The sequence below is a fragment of the Neopelma chrysocephalum genome, unplaced genomic scaffold, assembly GCF_003984885.1.
Source record: "Neopelma chrysocephalum unplaced genomic scaffold, ASM398488v2 Primary Assembly neopelma1_66, whole genome shotgun sequence".
Taxonomy (NCBI): domain Eukaryota; kingdom Metazoa; phylum Chordata; class Aves; order Passeriformes; family Pipridae; genus Neopelma; species Neopelma chrysocephalum.
In genome coordinates, this window is record NW_020897725.1 from 1,267,713 (window position 1) to 1,288,370 (window position 20,658).

Here is a 20,658-nt window from a genome sequence, read left to right on the forward strand (position 1 = left end):
ATTATTGGCAGAAATTCAACAGGTTTATAGTCAAAGGCTAATTTTAGTTAGGGAGACTGCTCTTTTCTAAATATCTCTTCAGTGGACAGAGAAAGGTTTCTCTAGTCAGGACATCCAAAGACAGTCTTCTTCAGCAAATCTGTTAAAACTGGAGTCTTTAGGCAGAATTTGAGAGATTACCTTCTGTCAACTAAAATTAACTTTTTTTGAAGGGCAAGTTGAAAGCTAACACTAAGTATTTAGGTAAAGCAATTTAGATTAGCAATATGTAAAAGAAGTGCAAGACTGAAAAAAAACTGTGAAACATTTTTTAAATTATTTCTGCATCAGTAGGATAATTTCTGAATGGGTAAATTGCATAGGATCTTACACAGAACAGCAACTACAGTCAAACACAACAGAAATTGTATACAGATATAAATTATAACATATAAGCTAGAGGAACTCAAACATTGGGGAACAATTTAATTAATTCTTTTTAAATCTAATGGCTAATATAATACCCTTTATTCATCCTAAGCCACTCAGTCCAATCTCACTAAACTGCTCCTCATTGTCTTTTCTATAAAAATTGTTTAAAACTATATATACCTTGAAGTACTTACCACTTAGTTTGGGACTTGGTGTTCCCAAAGCTGGTCTGGGATCCTTCACTAATATTTTGGAACCAGCTGTTAGAAAGGATGAATGACAAAGATAATTCAGTAGCAAAATGTTACTCAGAAATGAAGACAATAACTTCCATAATGGAATTTATTTCTAAAAAACATAGAAGATGGTGTTTCAAACTCAAATATGAATGAGATTTCAGTCAGTATCAAGCCTTAGTATCAGAGGAACACTTTACCACAGATTTCTTCTGTTGCCACATTTCATCCTAAGTCAGTCACCTGGATGCTATCAAGTAATTTGCAGTGGTCAAACAGTGCAGGGTTTCAGTTCAGAATCCATGTTTCAGAATTTACAGTCCTAGATTATGCACGTAATACATGAGATTACTTCTAACATATCATCTAATGCCAGTTATGTCACTTAGATCAGGAACTCTGAACAGTGCTTTGGCTGGAAGCAAGGTAACACCAAACAGTGAAGACACACATAACAAGGGTGCTTTAAATCATGTTTCTTTCCAGGACTTAATTATCTTCTAATAGTATTGAGTGAGACATCTTGTGTTCAAGACTGAAAAACCATAGATGTTGGCTTAATCTCTTAATATTGAAAGAGAAGGTTTCTTAAAAGAATAACAACAGAAAAAAAGAAACAAAAGAAGCTGTCCACAGTATCTCCAACTGCTCAGGTGATAGGAGAACTGCAAGTTGGAGAATTTAATATCTCCTCTACTTAGAGCAGGAACTCTCCCACCACTGAAGATGATGAAATAAACACCATAGGACAGTGTAATTTCCTGTAGATGAAGCTATTTTATTTTGCTGAAACTAATTTGGATTCACTGGAACATAAAGAAGACACATAATTCTGTGTCCTAATGTAAAATACTCTCATGCAGCACTAGGCTCAACTCCTTGTTCTAATGGTGATTTCAATATTTTGTATTATAGGTCTTCTCAAATCTTTGTTTGCGAAGCCTAGTCATGAATTTTAGGTCTTGGCTCTGAGACCATGCCTTTTCTCTCTGATCCATGCTCTAAAAAGCTACACAAGAAAGGAACTACTTTTCCCCTGAGTGGAGTATTTTTCTGCATAAAAAGGAAACTTTAGCAAGAAAGATTGAGAATATTTTTCTTGAGAATAAATTTTAGTTTTTTCAAAAGGTTTTTTCTTATCATGTATGTTAAAAGCATAAATAAGCAAGGGCAGGGGTTGAAATTCAACCTAAAGTGCTCATAGACTGTTACTACTGATTGATTAATCTCTCTTCTCTGTTTTGAAAGAAACTTACTGAACTTCACTGTACATGGTTGACCTTGAGGGCATGGTTCAATAGCATTTGCTTTCTGACTGCATTAAGTTTAGGTCAGAAATATCTGAATCATACTTTCCAATTGGGCTTTAGCATAAAAAGATGAGTCAATCAGCCTTGTCAAGTTGAATAAATTTCTAGTCAAGTTCAGAATTTAAATTTTAAATACAAAATAAAATTTAAATACAAATGTTACATAAAAATCCAAACCTAAAACCAGTTATCTATGAAGTTTAAGTTTCTAGGTCAAGATATTTTCTGAGTAGGACTTCAATTTTGCATTTAAAGTATCAAATTCAAGTTTAATTCCCCTACATATCCTTTTAGAGCTCTCAGCTCCAAATACTTTATTCCTTTTCATCCATTTCCAAGTTACTTTTGTGAAGTTCACAATAAGAGATGAACAACCTGAGCCAGTGCTTTTCTCTGTTCCATAGGATAGAGATTTCACCTCTCTGTAAAGGCAAAACCGAGATTATTTATAATGAAATATTTTACTTTACCTAATTAGAGTTAACACTTAGCAATATGTTGCTCATTCTTAGCTTCATCCACTGCTAAAGAGCAAGAATAAAGACCTCTGATCCTAAAAAAATTTAATTTCTGTAACATTTTTTTCAGGACATTGGGAAACTAAGTTATATGATAATGTAGATACACTCATAGCAACTACTTAAGACTTTAAAAAATCTTAAATGTTTCCTTACTATCAGGTAGTACAACTAATGCTACTTCTTTCAATATCATCAGCAAAAAATTCTTGGATCAAAATACAACCCATGAGTCACATTTAGCCTGCCATAACACTTTCCAAGTACTCAACAAGTCATAAGCTTCCTGGCTGCTAGCTTTCTAATACTTTTCCAAAGCCCTGCTCTATTTTCCCTCAGCACTTGCCTGGCATGCAATGCCAGGACACCTGTTTTTTAGTAATACAAAATATTCATTTCCTATTTTCCTTCCAAGTAGTAGTGTTTGTGTATAGAGGCTTTGAATGTCTCTGTAAGAGCCCTAGGGATAACCACATTTGAAACATTAGGTAACCGTAATCTGAAAAGGCCTTTAATTATTCAGAAAATTGATTTCCAAACAGTTCCTATACTCGAGGATGTTTCTTATCTCATATGAAAACCACCTTTCTCACCATGACTTGTCTATGATGTTTTTCATGTCCTGCTATGACAAAGTAGGTAATAAAAATTAGAAACAAAACAAAAGGTTGGAACATCAAGGACAAAGTAGCTACATTTTGTTTTCAAGTAGCATACAGTTCCTTACATTAAAATATAAAATACTATTAAACCTTATGGTTTAGTTTCATACAGTGATTCAGATATCTTCTTGGACTTCAGGCATCCTTCTCAAATATTAGTATAGAAACACAGAATCATTTAAGTTGGAAAAGACCCCTAAGATCATAAAATCCTATAGTTAACCTAACACTACCAAGCCCTGTACTACATCATGTCCCTAAATTGATATCTACACATCTTTTGAATACCTCCAGGAATGATGACTCCATCTCTTCCCTGGGTAGCCTAAACCTCTCCTGGCACAACTTTAGGCCATTTTCTCTCATTGCTTCTTACTTTGAAAAAGAGACCAACCTTGCTACAATCTCTTTCCAGGTAGTTGTAGAGAGCAATAAGGTCTCCTCTGAACCTCCTTTTCCCCAGGATAAACACCCCCAGATTCCTCAGCTTCTTCTCATAACACTTGTGCTCCAGGCCCTTCACCACCTTCATTGTCCTTCTTTGGACACAGTGTCTTTCTTGCAGTGAGGGGCCCAAAAGCATACACACTATTCAAGGTGTGGTCTCACTAGTGCCAAGTACTGAGTGACCACTAAGCAGGTCACTTTGTCATAGAAGAAGATTTGGTTAGTCATGCAGGACCTGCGTTTCATAAAAACATGCTGGCTGGGCCCGATCAACTTGTTGGTCTGCATGTGCCAACTGCAAGTAAAGAAAATCACCAAAATATGCAGTGGGAAACAGAAGAGCTTACCTTCACAAACTGGAACCTTCCCAGTCCATGTGCCATCAGACCTACAGGCTCTGTGCTCTGAACCTCCTGCCAGGAAAAAGCCTGGCTGACAAGTGTAAATCAATGTATAACCAAGTGAGGGAAGATCCATTCCTGCAACATTAGCATGACTTGGTGTTTCTGGTTGTTTACAGCTGTGAGCTACAAAGAAAAGATAAAATATCCTTCAGTCAAAATGGGGAAAATATTTCTGAAAAAATAATCTATGCCCATTCTGACAGTTAATTAACAAAGTAAAAAGAAATCAATAAAAAATTACATTAACATATTTTAATTCACATTATAAGTTACTATATAATCTATAAGGTATCACTATGAGCCCGTAAATACACTCTTAAACATGGATCTCTCAATTCCAAGGGACCAAGAACTGACTGAAATGCACTTGCATGAACAAAATTAATTGTCTGCATAAGAGGACAGAAACAGCAAACATCATACCAGACTTAAAAGCAATCATGTCGTGTGATTTATATCACTTACGATATCTGTGTAGCATTGAATAACAGTAAATAAATGGGTCAGTTGAAAACCACTATGAAAGGTCAAGGAGAAATTGAGGGTGAGTCATAAATATCAGGCAGAAAAAATAATTACCATTTCTAATCTCATGTGAAGAGCCTTATATATTTAACAACCACCAGAATCTGCCAGTTATGTGTTATCTCAAGGAGAGAATACCTCCAAGAGCAGAGTTCACCTTTCAACACACTGAGCTACTGATTTGCTGTTTGCTTAAGATTAACATGAACACCAACTGAAATAATACTAATGCTATTTTCTTCTGTGGATGTGTTCTCCATTCACTGAAGTGATTCTATAAGGTCAAACCTTATTAGATAAGATGATTTCCAAAAAAATACAGCTGACTAGCTGAACTAGAAAAATTTACCATGATGTTATATATTCAGTAAATTATCACTATTTACCAAAGTGTAAAAGATCTATGAAATGAAGGGCTACTTTCCATATTCAAGTAAGAAGATTTCTCTCTTCAGATTCAAAATTTTCCAACTGCCAACTCATTTTCCCCCTTTTAAAATGCCATTACTCCTCAGTTGAGAAACAGTTCAAACTCTTAGGTAGAACTGATTTTAATTATATACTTTCCTACATAGTTTAGAATAGGGCTTTCCAATATGTCCTGTTCTCATTACCTCCTCTGTGCATTGCCAGGGTCACACCCTCTTAGATAGAAACTGACTGGGGATGAAGATCTGCTTATTTTCTCTCTTTTTTTAAAAATTTCTATAGTGTATTGTATAAAAATTCACTCGCAAAATCATATTTCTAGCTGTTATAAGCTAGTAATGCAAATTTCGATTAACTTTCAATTAATAAACCATATAGAATAAATTAACTTTATAACAATGTTACTGCAACTAAATAGCCTAGATTAAAAAAAAAAAAAGATGGGAAAAAATTCTACCATTTACTTACGTATGCATTCTGGCTGGATTCCACTCCATGTAAGATCAGGAAGGCATGTTCGTGTTGTTGAACCATGGAGAAGGTGTCCTTTTTTACACTGAAACTGAACAACATTTCCCACCTGTTGAAAAGTAGAAAACACAGTACTATTGTTATGAGGAACTATCAGTTGATATTTTTTTTCCAAATTTGATCACTCCTTTGCATAACACATACTTGATAAGTTGTGATTCTCGTTCTGTAAAAAGTAAATTAATTTCACAGAGCATTTTGATAGGAAATAAAAAATTACCTCTCCCCAAACTGATAATCCCCTCTGGAAGAAATCAAAACCTCATCTTCTATGGTCTCTCTGGTGTGTCGCTTTGGGCCTGGAACAGTTGAGGCCTTGTGACTTTGGAAACAAAGTTTATGGTAGTTTCCTAACTCTGGACCAAGGAGGAACCAGTTAGGCAAAATTGTAGCAAACCATGGAAGTCCCAGAGCTGAAATGGATTTTAGATTCTACTGGACTTTGGCTGAACTAGACCCCCCTGTTGTGGAATGCTTGATATATTCACAAGTTATAATGATAAATATTTCATTAGAACAGATAGGGCTGGTCAACAACACTGTCTCCTGCTTCAGAAATTATAATGTTCCTATAATATTTTAATTTTTTTTTTTGGTGACAGGAGATAAAGAATAAGTGCTCTTTATGCCACACTGATAATAGAAACTGGAACACAAGTACACTACAATTATAATAGCAATTCATCTGAGATAATTTTTAATTATTATTCTTATAATAGGTATGTGTTACATAAAAAGGAAAATAGAATTCTTACAGTTTCGGAACAAATATTAAATATTCCAAATAAAATGGAATAACCTGTTCAGGATGTCCAGTCATGGTAAAATTGATGAAAATGCAAATACTACTTAGTTTTTATCAAAAGCAAGGAAATTAGATTACAAGGATATCATTCAGAGAGCAGTTTATTACATACTGTGAGTGGTTAACTCAAATATTATGGTGCACAGATTGTATCTACTGTTCTGCAGTGACCTGTGTTAATATATTTATCAACTCATGTTTAAACAAGAAGTTGAAACCTTTAAACTGTCTGTGACATCCCATTTATGGTTCTGGTTTGGGTTTGGTTTTTTTCATTATTTTGTTTAAATGCATGATACTTTATTCAGACTGATGCTCAAAGGTAAAATGTGGATTCTTTCATAATAGTTTAGTCCTGGAAAATGGTATTTCACTTATACAAGTATTCATTTGAAACTTTATAGTGCTATTCCATTTCAGCTCAAGCTGCTCATCAGAATGAAATTTAATAATAACTCATGAACTACAGATAGTAGCTCATCAACAGAGGATGTGATTTAAAATTCATTTCCCTTTTTTTGCTCTTTTCTCTGCTCACTGGACTATGTAATTACTTTTAAAAGATTTTGAAGAAAATATGCTAAATCACTTGCATGATTAAGCACAAAGTAGTAAAATGCTACAGGTTTTAAAAGTTGCATCAAATAGGTATAGAAGTATTTTTTTTGTTTTGTTTTCTGGTAAAGAACTTAGTTAAAACAACCACCAACAATATATTATTTACAAAAAGCACTAGCCTTATGAAAGTTGTGTTCATGTGACTACATCAGTGGAAAAGGGAAGGGCTAAAGACATCATTTATCTGGACTTCTGTAAGGCCTTTCCACAGTCCCCCACAACATCCTTCTTTCTAATTGGAGAGAGATGGATTCAATGAGTGGACTGTTAGATGGATAAGAAAGTGATTGTGGAGTTGCCTCCAGAGGGTAGTGGTCAATGACTCAGAGTCACGATGAACATCAGTGACAAGTGGTGTCCCTCAGGGGTCCATACTGGGACCAATATTATTTAATATCTCCATTAATAACATAGATGAAGGTATTGAGTGCACTCAGCAAATTTACAGATGACACTAAGCTGAGTGGTGTGATTGACACTCCTGAAGAACAGGATGTCATCCAGAGGGACCTGGACAAGCCTGAGAAGTGGGTTCAGAGGAATTTCATGAGGTTTTATTAAACAAAGTGAAAGGTGTTGCATCTGGGTCAGGGCAACCCCCAGTACCGATACAAGCTGAGGGATGAATAGATCAAGAGCAGCCCTTCCAAGAAGGACTTGGGAGTGCTGATGGATGAGAGGTTGGACATGAGCTGTCAACGAGCACTTACAGTCCAGAAGCCAATTGCATCCTGGGCTGCATCAAAAGCAGTGTGGGCAACAGATCGAGGGAGGTGATTCTGTCCCTCTACTCTGCTCTGGTGAGACCCTACCTGGAGTGCTGCATCCAGCTGTGGAGCCCTTAGCAGAGAAAGATATGGACCTGTTGGAATGAGTTCAGAGGAGAGCCACCAACATGATTATGTGTAGGAGCATCTCTCATACAAGGAAAGGCTGAGAGAATTGGGTTTATTCAGCCTGGAAAAAAGAAGGCTTCAGTGTGACCTAATTGCAGCCTTTCAGTACTTGAAGGGAGCCTACAAGGTGAGGGAGAGTTTTTACAAGAGCATGAAGTCACAGAACAAGGGGGAGTGGCTTCAAACTGAAAGAGAGTAGGTTTATATTAGATATTAGGAGGAAATTCTTTATTGTGAGGGTTGTGAGGCACTGGAAAGGTTTCCCAGAGAAGTTGCTATTGTCCCATCCCTGGAAATGTTCAAGTCGAGGATGGAAGGGGCTCTGAGCATCCTGGTCTAGTGCAAGGTGTCCCTGGCCAGAGCAGGTGGGCTGAAAGTAAATATCTTTAAGGTCCCTTCAAACCCAAACTATTCCATCATTCTATGACTCTATGATTTTATTAATCTATGATTTCACAAGAAATATAGCTGTTATATGTGTAAGCCTCAAAGTAGCACCAAAAAAGCAACAGTTGCCGAAGGGACGAAGAGGTTTTAAAGTTGCTGTCATTCAAGACAATGAATAAATGAAAAAAAAATTGCAAGCAATATGCAATAATTAATATATTATATTAATTATGTAGTTTATGCATAATAATTATTAAACAAATAAAAGTAATTTTAAAATAATTCATGAAGTCTGTTTTGCAATATTTTTGGGTTGGAGACACCAGGTGGCACTACAATACAGGATTCTATGCTCTTAAAAGATTCCCAGCATTTTCTGATTTGCTTTAATTTTTTGTTCTACAGCTTGAATAGAAGCATTAGTACTCTGGTGTTAGGGAAGAACTGTTCTACATGCAACAGTGTTTGCATCCAGTCCTGAAAAAAAATTTTCCTTGTATAACGCTTGATCCTATCTGTTCCACAGCTTTTTCTGGAGTGTCAGTTGTGGTTTGGATATTCCCCAATCAACATTGCTAACTTTTTTTTTTGCTAAAACCCAAAGGCCATATATTTGTTATTCTCAAACAGGAGAAATAGCAATCTGAGAAGAAAATGCATAAATATCAACCTGCATCTGGTTATAAGGTATCCCAGATAATTTTTTCACCAAATAATATAATAATAATGTATAAGAATAATAATAAGCTATTATGTTTATTATTTCTTATTTATTATTTCTTATATGCCTTATAGGAATAGAAGATACTTCTAACTGTTATGAGTTACTCTACAATCAAGGTTTGTCTTAGATTTCAGTTTATTAGAGATTCTGAAGATACTCTAACAAACTTCTTCAACCCCAGCAATTCATGCCAAAAGATTGAGAAGCTAAAGGAATGTCAGTTATTTCTATTCACTAGCTTTTAGCATCACATTTTAAGTGAATGAAAACACACCTCATTAAGTCTTTGCTATATCTATAGTTTGGTAGTCCAGTAATAGATAATTGCCATTATTAGTTACAGGGTCTTGAGTTACCAAGACTTCTAAGCAGAGGCTTGTCAGGCTTCCCTTGTCTGAAAGTGTCTTGAACTGCTTGGAATTTTGTATTTGGTTTTGGCTTGTTTTTTTTTTAAACTCGATTTAGCTGTAAAACCCAATTTTACTGTGATCAGGTGTCTATGACTAGTTTTTATGCTTTTCTTGATCTTTGTATGGTACAACCACAGTTTTACTGCTATTCATAGCAGTAAAAAAAGGATCTACCATGTACAGGAGGAGGTATTTCCCACTAATGTGGGACAGAGAAATACAGGCCTGGTGCTGGAATGATAGCAAAGCCCTTGAGAAATGGAGACAAAAGGATGCTGTGAAGAAGACTACAGGTGTGATTACGATAAGAGATGCAACACAGGCTTGGCCCTGGAGAACTCATTGCTGTGAACAACTCACCCATCACTGTCCAGAATCGGGTTTCAGGAGTAAAAAAAGAACAAGTATCTAACACAGGTGAAATGTATCTTATTGTGTAGATTGAAATATAGTGTGGGGTTGCAGTGTCATTGAGTTGCAAAAAAAGGAAAAAGCACATTCTTGCCAGTCAAGCACTCCAGACTGTGACACTAACATCCCTCACTGACACCAGAGACCTCAGGACCACGAGATGGAGAAGAAACCAGGAAAAATACATGGTGTCTGATAAGGCTTAAATTACATTTTCATTGATGCAGTGATGGTGCCAACTCTGCTAATGGAGACAGCTATACTGTGGTAGTAGAGCACTTCTCTTGGAATTTTATCCTATAATTCAATCAACACTAAAGATTTTATAAGCATTACATTAACAGAAGGAGACTATTTGCAAGGTTGCTCAGCATCTGCAGGTCAAGTTTCATATGGCATTTCATAAAATAGAAACCAAGAGCTAGTACAGGGCTACCACCACTGTAATGTGTCTATTTTCCTTTCTAAATTCAGACAGCCCTTTTGCTCAATTTAGGCCTTAATGTACGGAAAAATAGCTGAATTTCTACAAAAACATATATTGGAAAAGTATGAGAAGAAATAAATCTTACATATTTGACTGACTGCTCTGGGCAGTCCTAAACTGCTTCTTCAATTCAGTAGTATCTTGTGTTACAACAGCTCATGGTGAAAGTGCTATAAGCAATTTTCTATGTTACTAGCAATATGGCTGAAGAAATATTTCAAAACCAACAGTTTCTTTCCAAGGAGCAATTTATTTTCCAGATTACAGTTGAAGTCAGTATTCACTGAGTTCTAAAGGTATTTTGTCTCTATTGTGACACACTGTTAAGGTAGATCTGTCAAATAAAAAATGCTAGATGGAAGTTAACATCCTAGAAGTATGTATTCATAACACTTAAAGCAGGTGATGCTACTAATTTACATGCCATGCCCCATATCCAAGGAGCACTAAATTGGTATTTTGATGTCATTTGAACACACAGGAACCTGATCTGCTTCTGCCCAAAGAATTTGATACTGACCAATAAAATCCGTACAAAATTCTGTTGCCTCTTTTTCTACAAATTCCTCATTTAATAGTTGAAACACCATTCAAATGTGACATGGTGATATTTGTGCTTTTGTTAGTGTAGGTTCCAGGAGGTCAGGTTTAGATACACCCTTAAGTCAAGCCAGGAATTGTGTTGTGTTTGCCTGAACTTTCAAAGCTTGATTTATTTTTATTTTTTAAATGGGACAGAGACATAAATTTAAACCTTGACAATTAAGTCAATTAAGTGACCCTATTAATATTAGTTGAAATATGAAGTATTTAAGAGAGTCAAAACAAAATTAAAAAAAACAAACAAACAAAAAACCCAAACAAAAACAGAACAAAACAAACCAACAAAAAAAACCCAAAACCAAACAAAACCCCCACTAAAAACAAAAACAAAAAAAACCCTCAAACAAAACAAAAAAAAACCTCCTCACCCTGAGCTGATGAGAAAACTATCATATATTCAGCAATAACAACTCCTTATTATGCATTTGCCAATTGCAAATGCAACATTTTGCTTAATTTTACGTAAGTTCTTTTGGTCTGTTTTTTTAAATGGTAGATAATTGGATCTATCAGACAAATGAAAATCAAAGCCATCTAATCTTTAGTATTTTGGGACAATTTAGAATTATTCTTTACCTTTCTGCTGTGGACAAAAGCAAAAGTCACTATTATCCTGTTTATGCAGGAAGTTAATTATAACATTATATAAATTCATTTATAATATTTTTGTGGTTTATATGAATCATAACATTAAAGTATTTATGATAATGCAATTTCTTTCCGGGATCTACGGACAATAACTTGTCTAGAAGCAATGATTTTCACTGTTGTTTCACAGCTTCATCTGTATGAATGATACTTTTACCCCGTTCTGTATTAGCTAAGCAATCATACTTAGATAATCAGAAATTGCATGTTTAGTTACTACATGTGAGTGTGCAGAAAAGTTGCTGGCTAGGTAAGGAGACTATAGCTCACATAGCTTAAATATGCTAGGCACTAACCTTACAGCTGTTTACAACTTGGGTTTTTTAGAATTTACAAGGTTGTACATTCTGAGAGGAGGTACACTTCTTTTAGAAATGATTTGTCAGTTGACATTTTGCCTGATATTTTCATGCTAGCTGTAAGTGATGCTTTTACTCACAACTACAATTACACAAGAAAGACTGCATTAGCTTCGTCAAGGCGAGAAAGCTCATTAATATGCAAGAGAAACTGTGACAATAAAATTGTAGAAAATGGTCATTACAATGATTTATTTGTTATATAGTTGAATTAAGAGTTGCCCTCTAGCATAATATTGTATTATAACCAAAGGAAGTTAACCTTAGACTGTTCCTGCGTGTTCTATCTTGGCATGAAACAGCATTTCAGTCCCTAGAGAAAACTGAGACAACTTTATTTTCACTTGCATATGATTGTGATCTAGCACAATCTAAAAACCTAAATATTGCTAAAATAATCACTAAACAGGAGTAGTACTGCATAATAGCCACCAAAAAGGATAAACCAAATAAATTTTTAGCCATGGAACTTTGAAAAGTCTTTAGCTACAGTCCTGGCTTTTAAAAACTGACTAGATTTTGTAAATTCGTTTAAATTTCACTCAACCCTTTCTTGCATTTCTAGCAATGTGCAGATTTTATTCTTCTGTTATTAGACAGGCACCTCATACACCTTTGGAGCTGCTACTATACTCTTCTGTCCGGTCCTCCTCATAGGACTGGAGCTTTCCACCCTGACACCAAACACAGATGTAGCAGGATAGATTAGGCTTTCTCTTTGTTTGCAAGATTCCTAGCAAATTATAGAGTGCATTTTTGCATCTGTAAACCATTCACTCATGAAAATGTCTCACTGGCATGACTGTTTTGTGTGAATCAGAAAATAAGAAGTTCAAAATAATTTTCAATTTTACAGTTCTTTTTCCAACAGAAACATATGCAAACACAATTTGCCACAACACAGCCTTGTAGAAAACATGGCCAATAGCCTCCTGGGATGCATCAGGAAGAGCATTGACAACAGGTCAAGGGAAGTGCTTCTTCCTCTCTGCTCAGCCCTGGTGAGACACAAATGAATGCTGGGTTCATTGCTGGGCTTGCCAGTGCCAGAGAGACATGGACAGTACTATACCGAGTCTAGTGATGGGCCACAAAGGTGATTAAGGGACTAGAGCATCTGGAACACAAGGAGCAGCTGAAAGAGCTGAGATTATCCAGTCTGTAAAAAAACCTGGGGGCAGGACAGGCAATAGTGACAGATTTTTCTTCAGTGGTGCCCACTGACGGGAAATAAGGAAATAAGTAGAAATTGAAACATAGGCAATTCTCTTTAAGAAAAAAGTGTTCATTTTCACTCTAAGGGCGATCAATTTGGAATAGATTGCCCAGACATACTGTCAAGTCTCCATCCTTGGAAATATTCAAAACCACCTGGACACAGTCCTGATAAACCTGTTCTAGCAGATCCTACTTGAAGAAGAAGGGTTGGACTAGGAGGTCTCCAGAGGTGCCCAACAGCATCTGTGACTCTGTAATTCATTTGTGGTTCCAAAAACAGTGTATCAACACAATTGTTCCCAGGAAAATAAAAATCCCGCTTTTTAAAGTACGTCTGCATTAGCAATTTGGCACACAGTATACACATTTTTAAGCAGAAAAAGCCTAATTGATAAATTTTAGGGAGCACTTATATATATTGGCAGGAGATACTGGAAGCCTTCAAGGCTTCAAGCAGAACTTGATCACCTGTTTTTCACATTGCTAATATGGACACAAGGTCAGTGTAATCCAACAGCTAGAAATAAGGAAACAGCAACACTGCAGCAAAGAGCTCTTACAAAAGAAGTTTCTGAACCTATAACCAGAAGCTTCTAGACTTTGAGGTAGTACAAAAGTATTTTAATGTGGAAGTTAATAAAAAATAGTATACTCTACCTGATAGCCAAATGTGTTGTTTTGTGACCCATGTCTTGGGACTCCTGGATTTTCACACGCTGTGCGAGTAGGTTCTTAAAAAAAATTACAGTACATTAAAGACAAAACATATTACAGCATTTTAATTAAATACTTGAATGTATCACAACATTAACCTTGTTCAACAACATGCAGTAAGCCAACACAGAGACAAAAATAATGTGACTTGATTCTTACAGAGTACAGAATAACTCCAGGTTAATTCAAAATAACTGAAAACTCCTAGATTGAGTTCCTTATCTGGAAAAGGAATAATAAGCATTTCAAAAAATTACAATACATGACTAAAACCATACCTATACATCGAGGAGAAGACCCACTCCATGTGCCATCTGCTTGGCAAATCCTGGTGCTGGAGCCAACCAAAACAAAAGGAGGATTGCAGCTGAAAGAGACTTCTGACTGATAGATGAAGCTTTTGCCTTCTCTTTTCCCTTGAGCAGGTACTCCAGGGTCGCCACAAAACTTTGCTGTGAAAAAAGATATGATAGAAATGGAATGTGTCATTAATTAAAAAAACATAAAATTAATATTTAGCTGAACACAGTCAAGCAATTACTTCAAATTTTATATTTATTTTATTAAACACAGATCAAATATGGAAACACTTCATAGGAGTTCAGAGAGACTAGACAGCCAATCTTTAGTCTGCCTGATTGCAGTAGGTTTGCTAGTTTTTCAAAATGCCTTCATAGTGGTCTTAGTCAATACCTGAAACTTTATAAACAAGTTGACAACTTATTTATTAATGTTCAAACATCCACAATTTACTTCTGCCCCAAACCACATCAATCTGCCAATCTACAAAAAGCAATCAGAGATTACACAAAACTTTCTCAATCTCCCCTCCCCTCCTCCTTTCTGACACCTACCTAGTGCTGAACATTTTTGTATGATTAAAATATTTGTGAGATAGATTTTAGGAATTGTGAAGTCTTACTTTCTCATCCTTCACTGAAAGGTAAGGTTTGGTATGTATAGAAGTAAAACACTTGAAAGTTAGTACAGCTAACAATGATAAAATTTAAAAAACCAACAAACAAAGAAATTTCTGCAACAATTTAAAAATCGAATACTAATAAACTGTTATTAGACAGGGTAAATTTCACTGATAAAAATCTATTTTTAAATTGAAATTTTTACTTTATACCTATCACCTAATGAGTCTCGATGTCTATAACATGTCATAACTCAGTAAATGCACTGCTGGCAAATTTACTGGTCTTCTCCGGTATAAAGTTCTGATTATTGTCAGAAGCTGGATTTTGAATAATTGATCCAGGAAATTAAATCAGCTATGGTAAACCCTGGGTCATCAGACTATATTATTTCCTGACACACTACGGATTCCAATATTGTGGAGTCTAATTTCATATCAAACATAAAATACTGTAATAATCATTAAAAAAACTAACTTGTATGTGTGCAATGATGTATTTCTAAAAAGGTATGCTGTACAGACAGTGGAATTTCATGCTTCATCTTTCTTTTCTATGAACAAAATTTATATTACATCTCTCAAACAACAACCATCAAAATGTATTTCTAATATCTCTATCTTTGTCACCTATGTTTTAAGCTTTACAAATGACCCGCTCACATGAAATGCTCCTGCTCTCCTCTTACCACAGGCACTGACTCTATGGGAAATCCATATAGTTCACAAACACTGGTGAAAAAAAAAAGGACTTAATCTGTAGCATACCAGAACCTATCATTTGGGGATAGTGCCACATAGTGTACGTCATTGTATGAATGACAGATCATGGTTTCACTAGAAAATTCTGTGTCTTAATTTGAAAATACATGAAACACTTATAAATTTTTAACACAGTGGCTTGAAATTGTCCCCTAAACAGTTCTTTGCATCAATGAAGTAGCAATTCTCAAGGGAAAAACCATTCTCGCATTCAAAAATGAAGGTTTCATAAATTTATTCATTTTTTCTAAAACTAGGTAAAATCCACCACTTAGTTGTCAGTCAACTTTACCTAGTCATTGAATAACTACTGAATATCTACCTTTTATGTAGGTAACCATGGAAACCAGACATCATGGTAAAACACAGCCATTTTCCTCTGATATTGGAACAGGGGACTACAGAACAAAATAAAGTTGCAGCAAACTGGAAGCTCTATGAATGCTTCCACTTCCAATGGAACTTTTCCTAAGGACTCTGAGAGCCTTTAACAAGGCAGGACCATGGAGCTCTGGCACTGAGACTTCTTTCTTAAAAGAAATTTAACTGATTAACAGCACATTTCCTGTCAGTGTCTGATGGCAGCAGTGAGAGCACCTGTGGGAGATGTGCCCAGGTGAGATGTTGCTCAGTGTGGTGGCAGAGCTTCATGAGGAGGTTTTCAGGCTGATGAGCATCAGACAAGGAGATGGACTGGTGTACTCATATCCCTGAGATGGACACACCAGCCAGCCATGACAAAAGAAAGAAAGGATCCCTTACCCTCTCATCACCAGGCAGAATGAGGGGGCCTAAGAGATGAGGGGAAATGGAAGTAGGTTAATTCCTACTCAGGGGGCACATGCAAATCCCCTCCCAGCCTGCCTCACCTTCCCAAGAGCCCTTATACAACAGGTATGAGGCCCTGGAACTGGGTGGACTGATAACTGAAGATGCAGATGAAGGTCTTTCTGGGATTGAAAGGGTCATCTAGGGCAAGATAGCCTACCCTTCACATTATGACCACCTCTGTCAAATAAAAAGAAGGGCAATTTTCACAGGTGACTCCCTTCTGAGGTGAAACCAAGGGCCCAATATGCCAACCAGACCTAACCCATAAGGAAGCCTGCTGCCTCTTTGGGGCCTGGTAAGGGACTCTCTAGAAAGAAAACTCTCTAGTTTGGTACAGCCCTTTAATTAGTATCTGCTGTTCTTCATATCCACAGGAATGAGGTAGCAAAGAGAAGTCCAGTGGTGATCAAAAAGAGATTTCAGGGCCTTAGAGCAATTGTTGGAAGGCTCAGGAGGACAACTAGTGTTTTCTTCGATCCTTCTGGTAGCAGGGAAGAATATTGAAAGGAATAGGCAGACTCAACTGGTCAACAAATGGCTCTGAGGGTGTGTCATTGGGGGAACTTCAGGTTTTTCAACCTGATGGGATGCATCCTTTTCAGAAAGGGAAAAGGATTTTTGTGTGGGAGTTAGCAGGGCTGACCAATAGAGCTTGAAACTGCACTGGAAGAGTGAAAGGGAAAAAAACCAGGCTCACCTGGGATGACACACTAGCAGTGGGATGACATGCCCAAAGTCTGAGGAAGTGCATGCTAGTGAGATCCTTCAGTCTGCTTCATGAGGCACTGGGTGCAATGAACAATATTGTAATGTTCCTACATGCAACACATGCAGCATGAGGAACAAGCAAGAGGAGCTAGAAGCCTTGACTCAGTCCCAGAAATATGACATCCTTGGCATAACCAAAACCTAGTGGGATGAGTGCTGTGACTAGTGTGCCAGGATGGAGGGTTACACACTCTTCAGGAGGGATAGGCAGGGCAAGTGAGGTGGGAGACTACGGTGGGCGGAGGGGTTATGGAGCTTGCAGTTGGTTATGTGTCATGGTTTAGGAATGGTACACCCCAATTAAGTGCCCCCACAAAGACTCTCCAAAACCATACTACCACTCTCTTTTGCTCCCTGCCCACCCCCCAACCCCGTTTTCCCTTCCTGCTGTGGGGGGATAGAATTGGGAATTGGAGGCATAAAAGGCAAAGATCACGGGTTGAGATAAGAACAATTTACTAGAAACAGCAATGAGAAAAGAAAGCAAACAGTAACAGCAACAATATTAATAACAAAAGTGTACAAAAGAGAGGGGTGATTTACATGCAAAATGTTCACCTCGGAGCCTGACCCAATCCATGACAGTTTTCATGACCAGAAGCCCTGCCCTTCTCCTCTGAAGCAAGAGTCCCTTTCTCCTCATGCCAATGATGAAAGGTGGTATAGAAAAACATCTGGGCCTTAGCCACACCTCCTCCCAGCTACTGCAAAAAATTAACCCTGTCCTGGCCAAAACCTGGACATTATGGCATGTTAAGAGCCTTTGAATTAAGGAATACACGTAAAGACTCCCATGTCATCATGGGAGTCTACACATAGCCAGGATGTCAACACTGACAAATTATTCTTTAATGAACTAAGGGAGACCTCTAAATCAACTGCTCTTGTCCTTATGGGGACTTCAATTTGCCAGATATTAACTGCAAATACTACAGAACAACCCTGGATGTACATCCAGACTGGGGCACTGCTGCTGGAAAGCAGCAGAGCAGAAAGGGACCTAGGGGTCCTGGTCAACAGCAAGTTGAATATGATTCAGCAGAGCCCTGGAGATAGAAGGGCCAATCGTGTCCTGGGGGGCATCGGCTGGTCAAAGGAGGTGATTGTCCAACTCTACTCTGCACTGGTGTGGCCTCACCTTGAGCACTCTGTGCAGTTTTGGGCTTCACAACATAAGAAGGATATTAATCTATTTGAGAGTGTTCAAAAGAAGCCCTGAGGGGAAGCCATACAAAGAGTGGCCAAAGTCACTTGGTCTGTTCAGCCTAAAGGAGAAGAGATTGTGGAAAGACCACATCATGGTCTAAAGCCTCTTCCAAGGAGAAGTGGAGGGGCAGTGATGCCTTAAACCCCTAAGGTTTTTTTTCATTTTTCTAATTTTATAAGCCTTACAAGTTTTATAGGTAATAGAAGTAGATTTTAGAAATAAACCCCTTTCTCCCTCCTCCCCGTAGTATCCCTTAGTTTATATTCCTCAATCCTTTCACCCCATTCCATACTCCCTATATCACCCTATCCCCATATCTAGTAGAAAATGTTTAGTCTTTTAGTCAAGGCAGGCCTGTCTTGTTTGGAGAACGCTTGTATCTTGGCCTAAACCGCAGGACAGAGTCAAAGAACTGGGTCACCCTGCTCTCTGTACGCTGAAGATGAAGAAGATGATGAAGAGGGGGTCCCAAAAAGCACCCCAGACCCAATTTCGAGAGGCGGGCCAGGGGGTGGACCAGGCCAAAAGTTATAGGGTGGACACACTTAGGATTGGCCAGATATTGTTATAAATGTAACATCTCGGGCACAGCCCGGCGCGCCGTGTAACATCTATTGCCTTGGCATAATTAAACCCTTTCTTATCTCACCCCAGCTTACGGCTCCTGAATTTTTTCGTAGCACCAGCTGAGAGGGCATCAGCAGGTACTGGTCTCTTCTCTCTGGTGAGACAGTGACTTAAGGACGAGGGAATGGCATGACGATGAGTTGGGGAGGTTTAGGTCATATATCAAGGTTCTTCACCCAGAGGATGGTCGGGCACTGGAACTTCACAGACTTCACAGAATATTCTGAGTTGGAAGGGACCCACAAGGATCAGTGAGTCCAACTCTTAAATTAATTTAGTCCTGTACAGGGACTGAACCCATGATCTTGGCATTATTACTACTATGCTCTAACCAACTGAGCTAATCTCAGGGTCAACAGGCTCCCCAGGGAAATAGTCATGGCACCAAGACTGACAGAATTCAAGAAACATTCAGACAATGCTCTCAGGTACATGGTGTGATTCTTGGGGTTGATCTGTGAAGGGCCAGGACTTGGACTTCGATGATCTTTGTGGGTCCCTTCCAATTCATTATATTATATGATTCCATGATAGTTCTATGATTCTAAGTTATATCTGTAGTTAGGACTTTTCTGGCATAGGCCTACATTTTTGCCATCTATTGCCAAGCTTATAAAACCAGCAGTCCTTTACTGAAATTACTGCATGAGTAATTAAGCAAACAAATTTACAGGGTCATAGATGACAAATACTCAACCAGGGACATGACCATATTCCGCTCTGGATAATTAATCCATGTTATAACTAGACCTTGCATCTCTTCAGCTATAGGCTCTATGGAACCAAGCTGGGAACTAAATTTCTGATGTCAAGAACTGCTTAAAGATTGCTCATTGAGAATGACTTTCACCAGCTCCCTCTCATTTCTGCCAGATGGCAGCTAGCTTAAGCTCTTTGACAAGTACTGGCTGCCAATTGTTTTCTTTTGCAAGCCAATGGGTAACCATTGCACATCAACAACATTCAGTTAATGTAATCTCTGCATGAAACGGCCTTTAAGTCCCAGGCAGCTGCATTCTGTGGCAAATATACCTATTAAAAAGTTTAAAGGTGGAGCCTGCTTTTTCAGAGTATGTTGCAGTATTGAGTATTCCAACTTCAAAAATCACAAACAGCTTGTGGTATCCAAAAATGAATAAAGAATACCATATTTCAATCAAGAACAAATGATGAAAATGATTTTTCATGGTCTTTGTTGTTCATAATACGGCGGACTCTAAAGGAGCTCCACATAGAGAACTTAAGCATCAAATGTTGGAGTTTTTTTCTTGCAAAAAAAAAAGCCTTTCATCATGTTCCACCTCTGGCACATACAGTTTCAGCAGCACTAAAAAAATGTTGTCGATGATATAGGAATGTAATTGGGAAAAAAAGAAAAAGATTATCTACATGATATGCTTTTACAGTAGTAGGATATAGCCAAAATAGAGAACATTTTTGAAAGGGAAAGATTAAAAATGCAAAAAATAGTATAAGAATAGAGAAGTGCATTTTGCAACATTTAGCAAGCTACCTGGCAAGCTCAGCTTCTTGGCAAGTTTGAATTAAACTGCAGAAAATGTAAAGCCAAGAATATGATATTATCCTCTTCCAGTTAGACTCCTTTCTCAATACCAATACAGGGTAGTATAGCTATTCTACAAATAACTACAGTACCTCCTTCTTCAGTGCAATCAACTGAATATTACAATTACTTTAAAAAGATTTCTTTCTTTCTGTAATGAAATTTGTAGCAATACAAAAATTCATCAATGTTATAACTTTCAGATTAACAAAATTTACTGCATAAAA

At 37.3% G+C, this 20,658-nt stretch overlaps 1 protein-coding gene across 6 annotated transcripts in view; it reads right to left on the reverse strand.

The window, feature by feature from the left end:
* The window catches only part of CSMD3 (CUB and Sushi multiple domains 3), a 621,549-nt gene that overhangs the window by 13,020 nt on the left and 587,871 nt on the right, over positions 1–20,658 (reverse strand). For all 6 annotated transcript variants that reach the window (XM_027684441.1, XM_027684440.1, XM_027684437.1 and 3 more), the window contains 5 exons: positions 14,032–14,205; positions 13,697–13,770; positions 5,411–5,522; positions 3,932–4,111; positions 606–671 (listed from right to left, as the gene is read on the reverse strand). In XM_027684441.1, the coding sequence (XP_027540242.1) occupies positions 606–671; positions 3,932–4,111; positions 5,411–5,522; positions 13,697–13,770; positions 14,032–14,205 (606 nt within the window). The remainder of the gene's footprint in view (positions 1–605; positions 672–3,931; positions 4,112–5,410; positions 5,523–13,696; positions 13,771–14,031; positions 14,206–20,658) is intronic.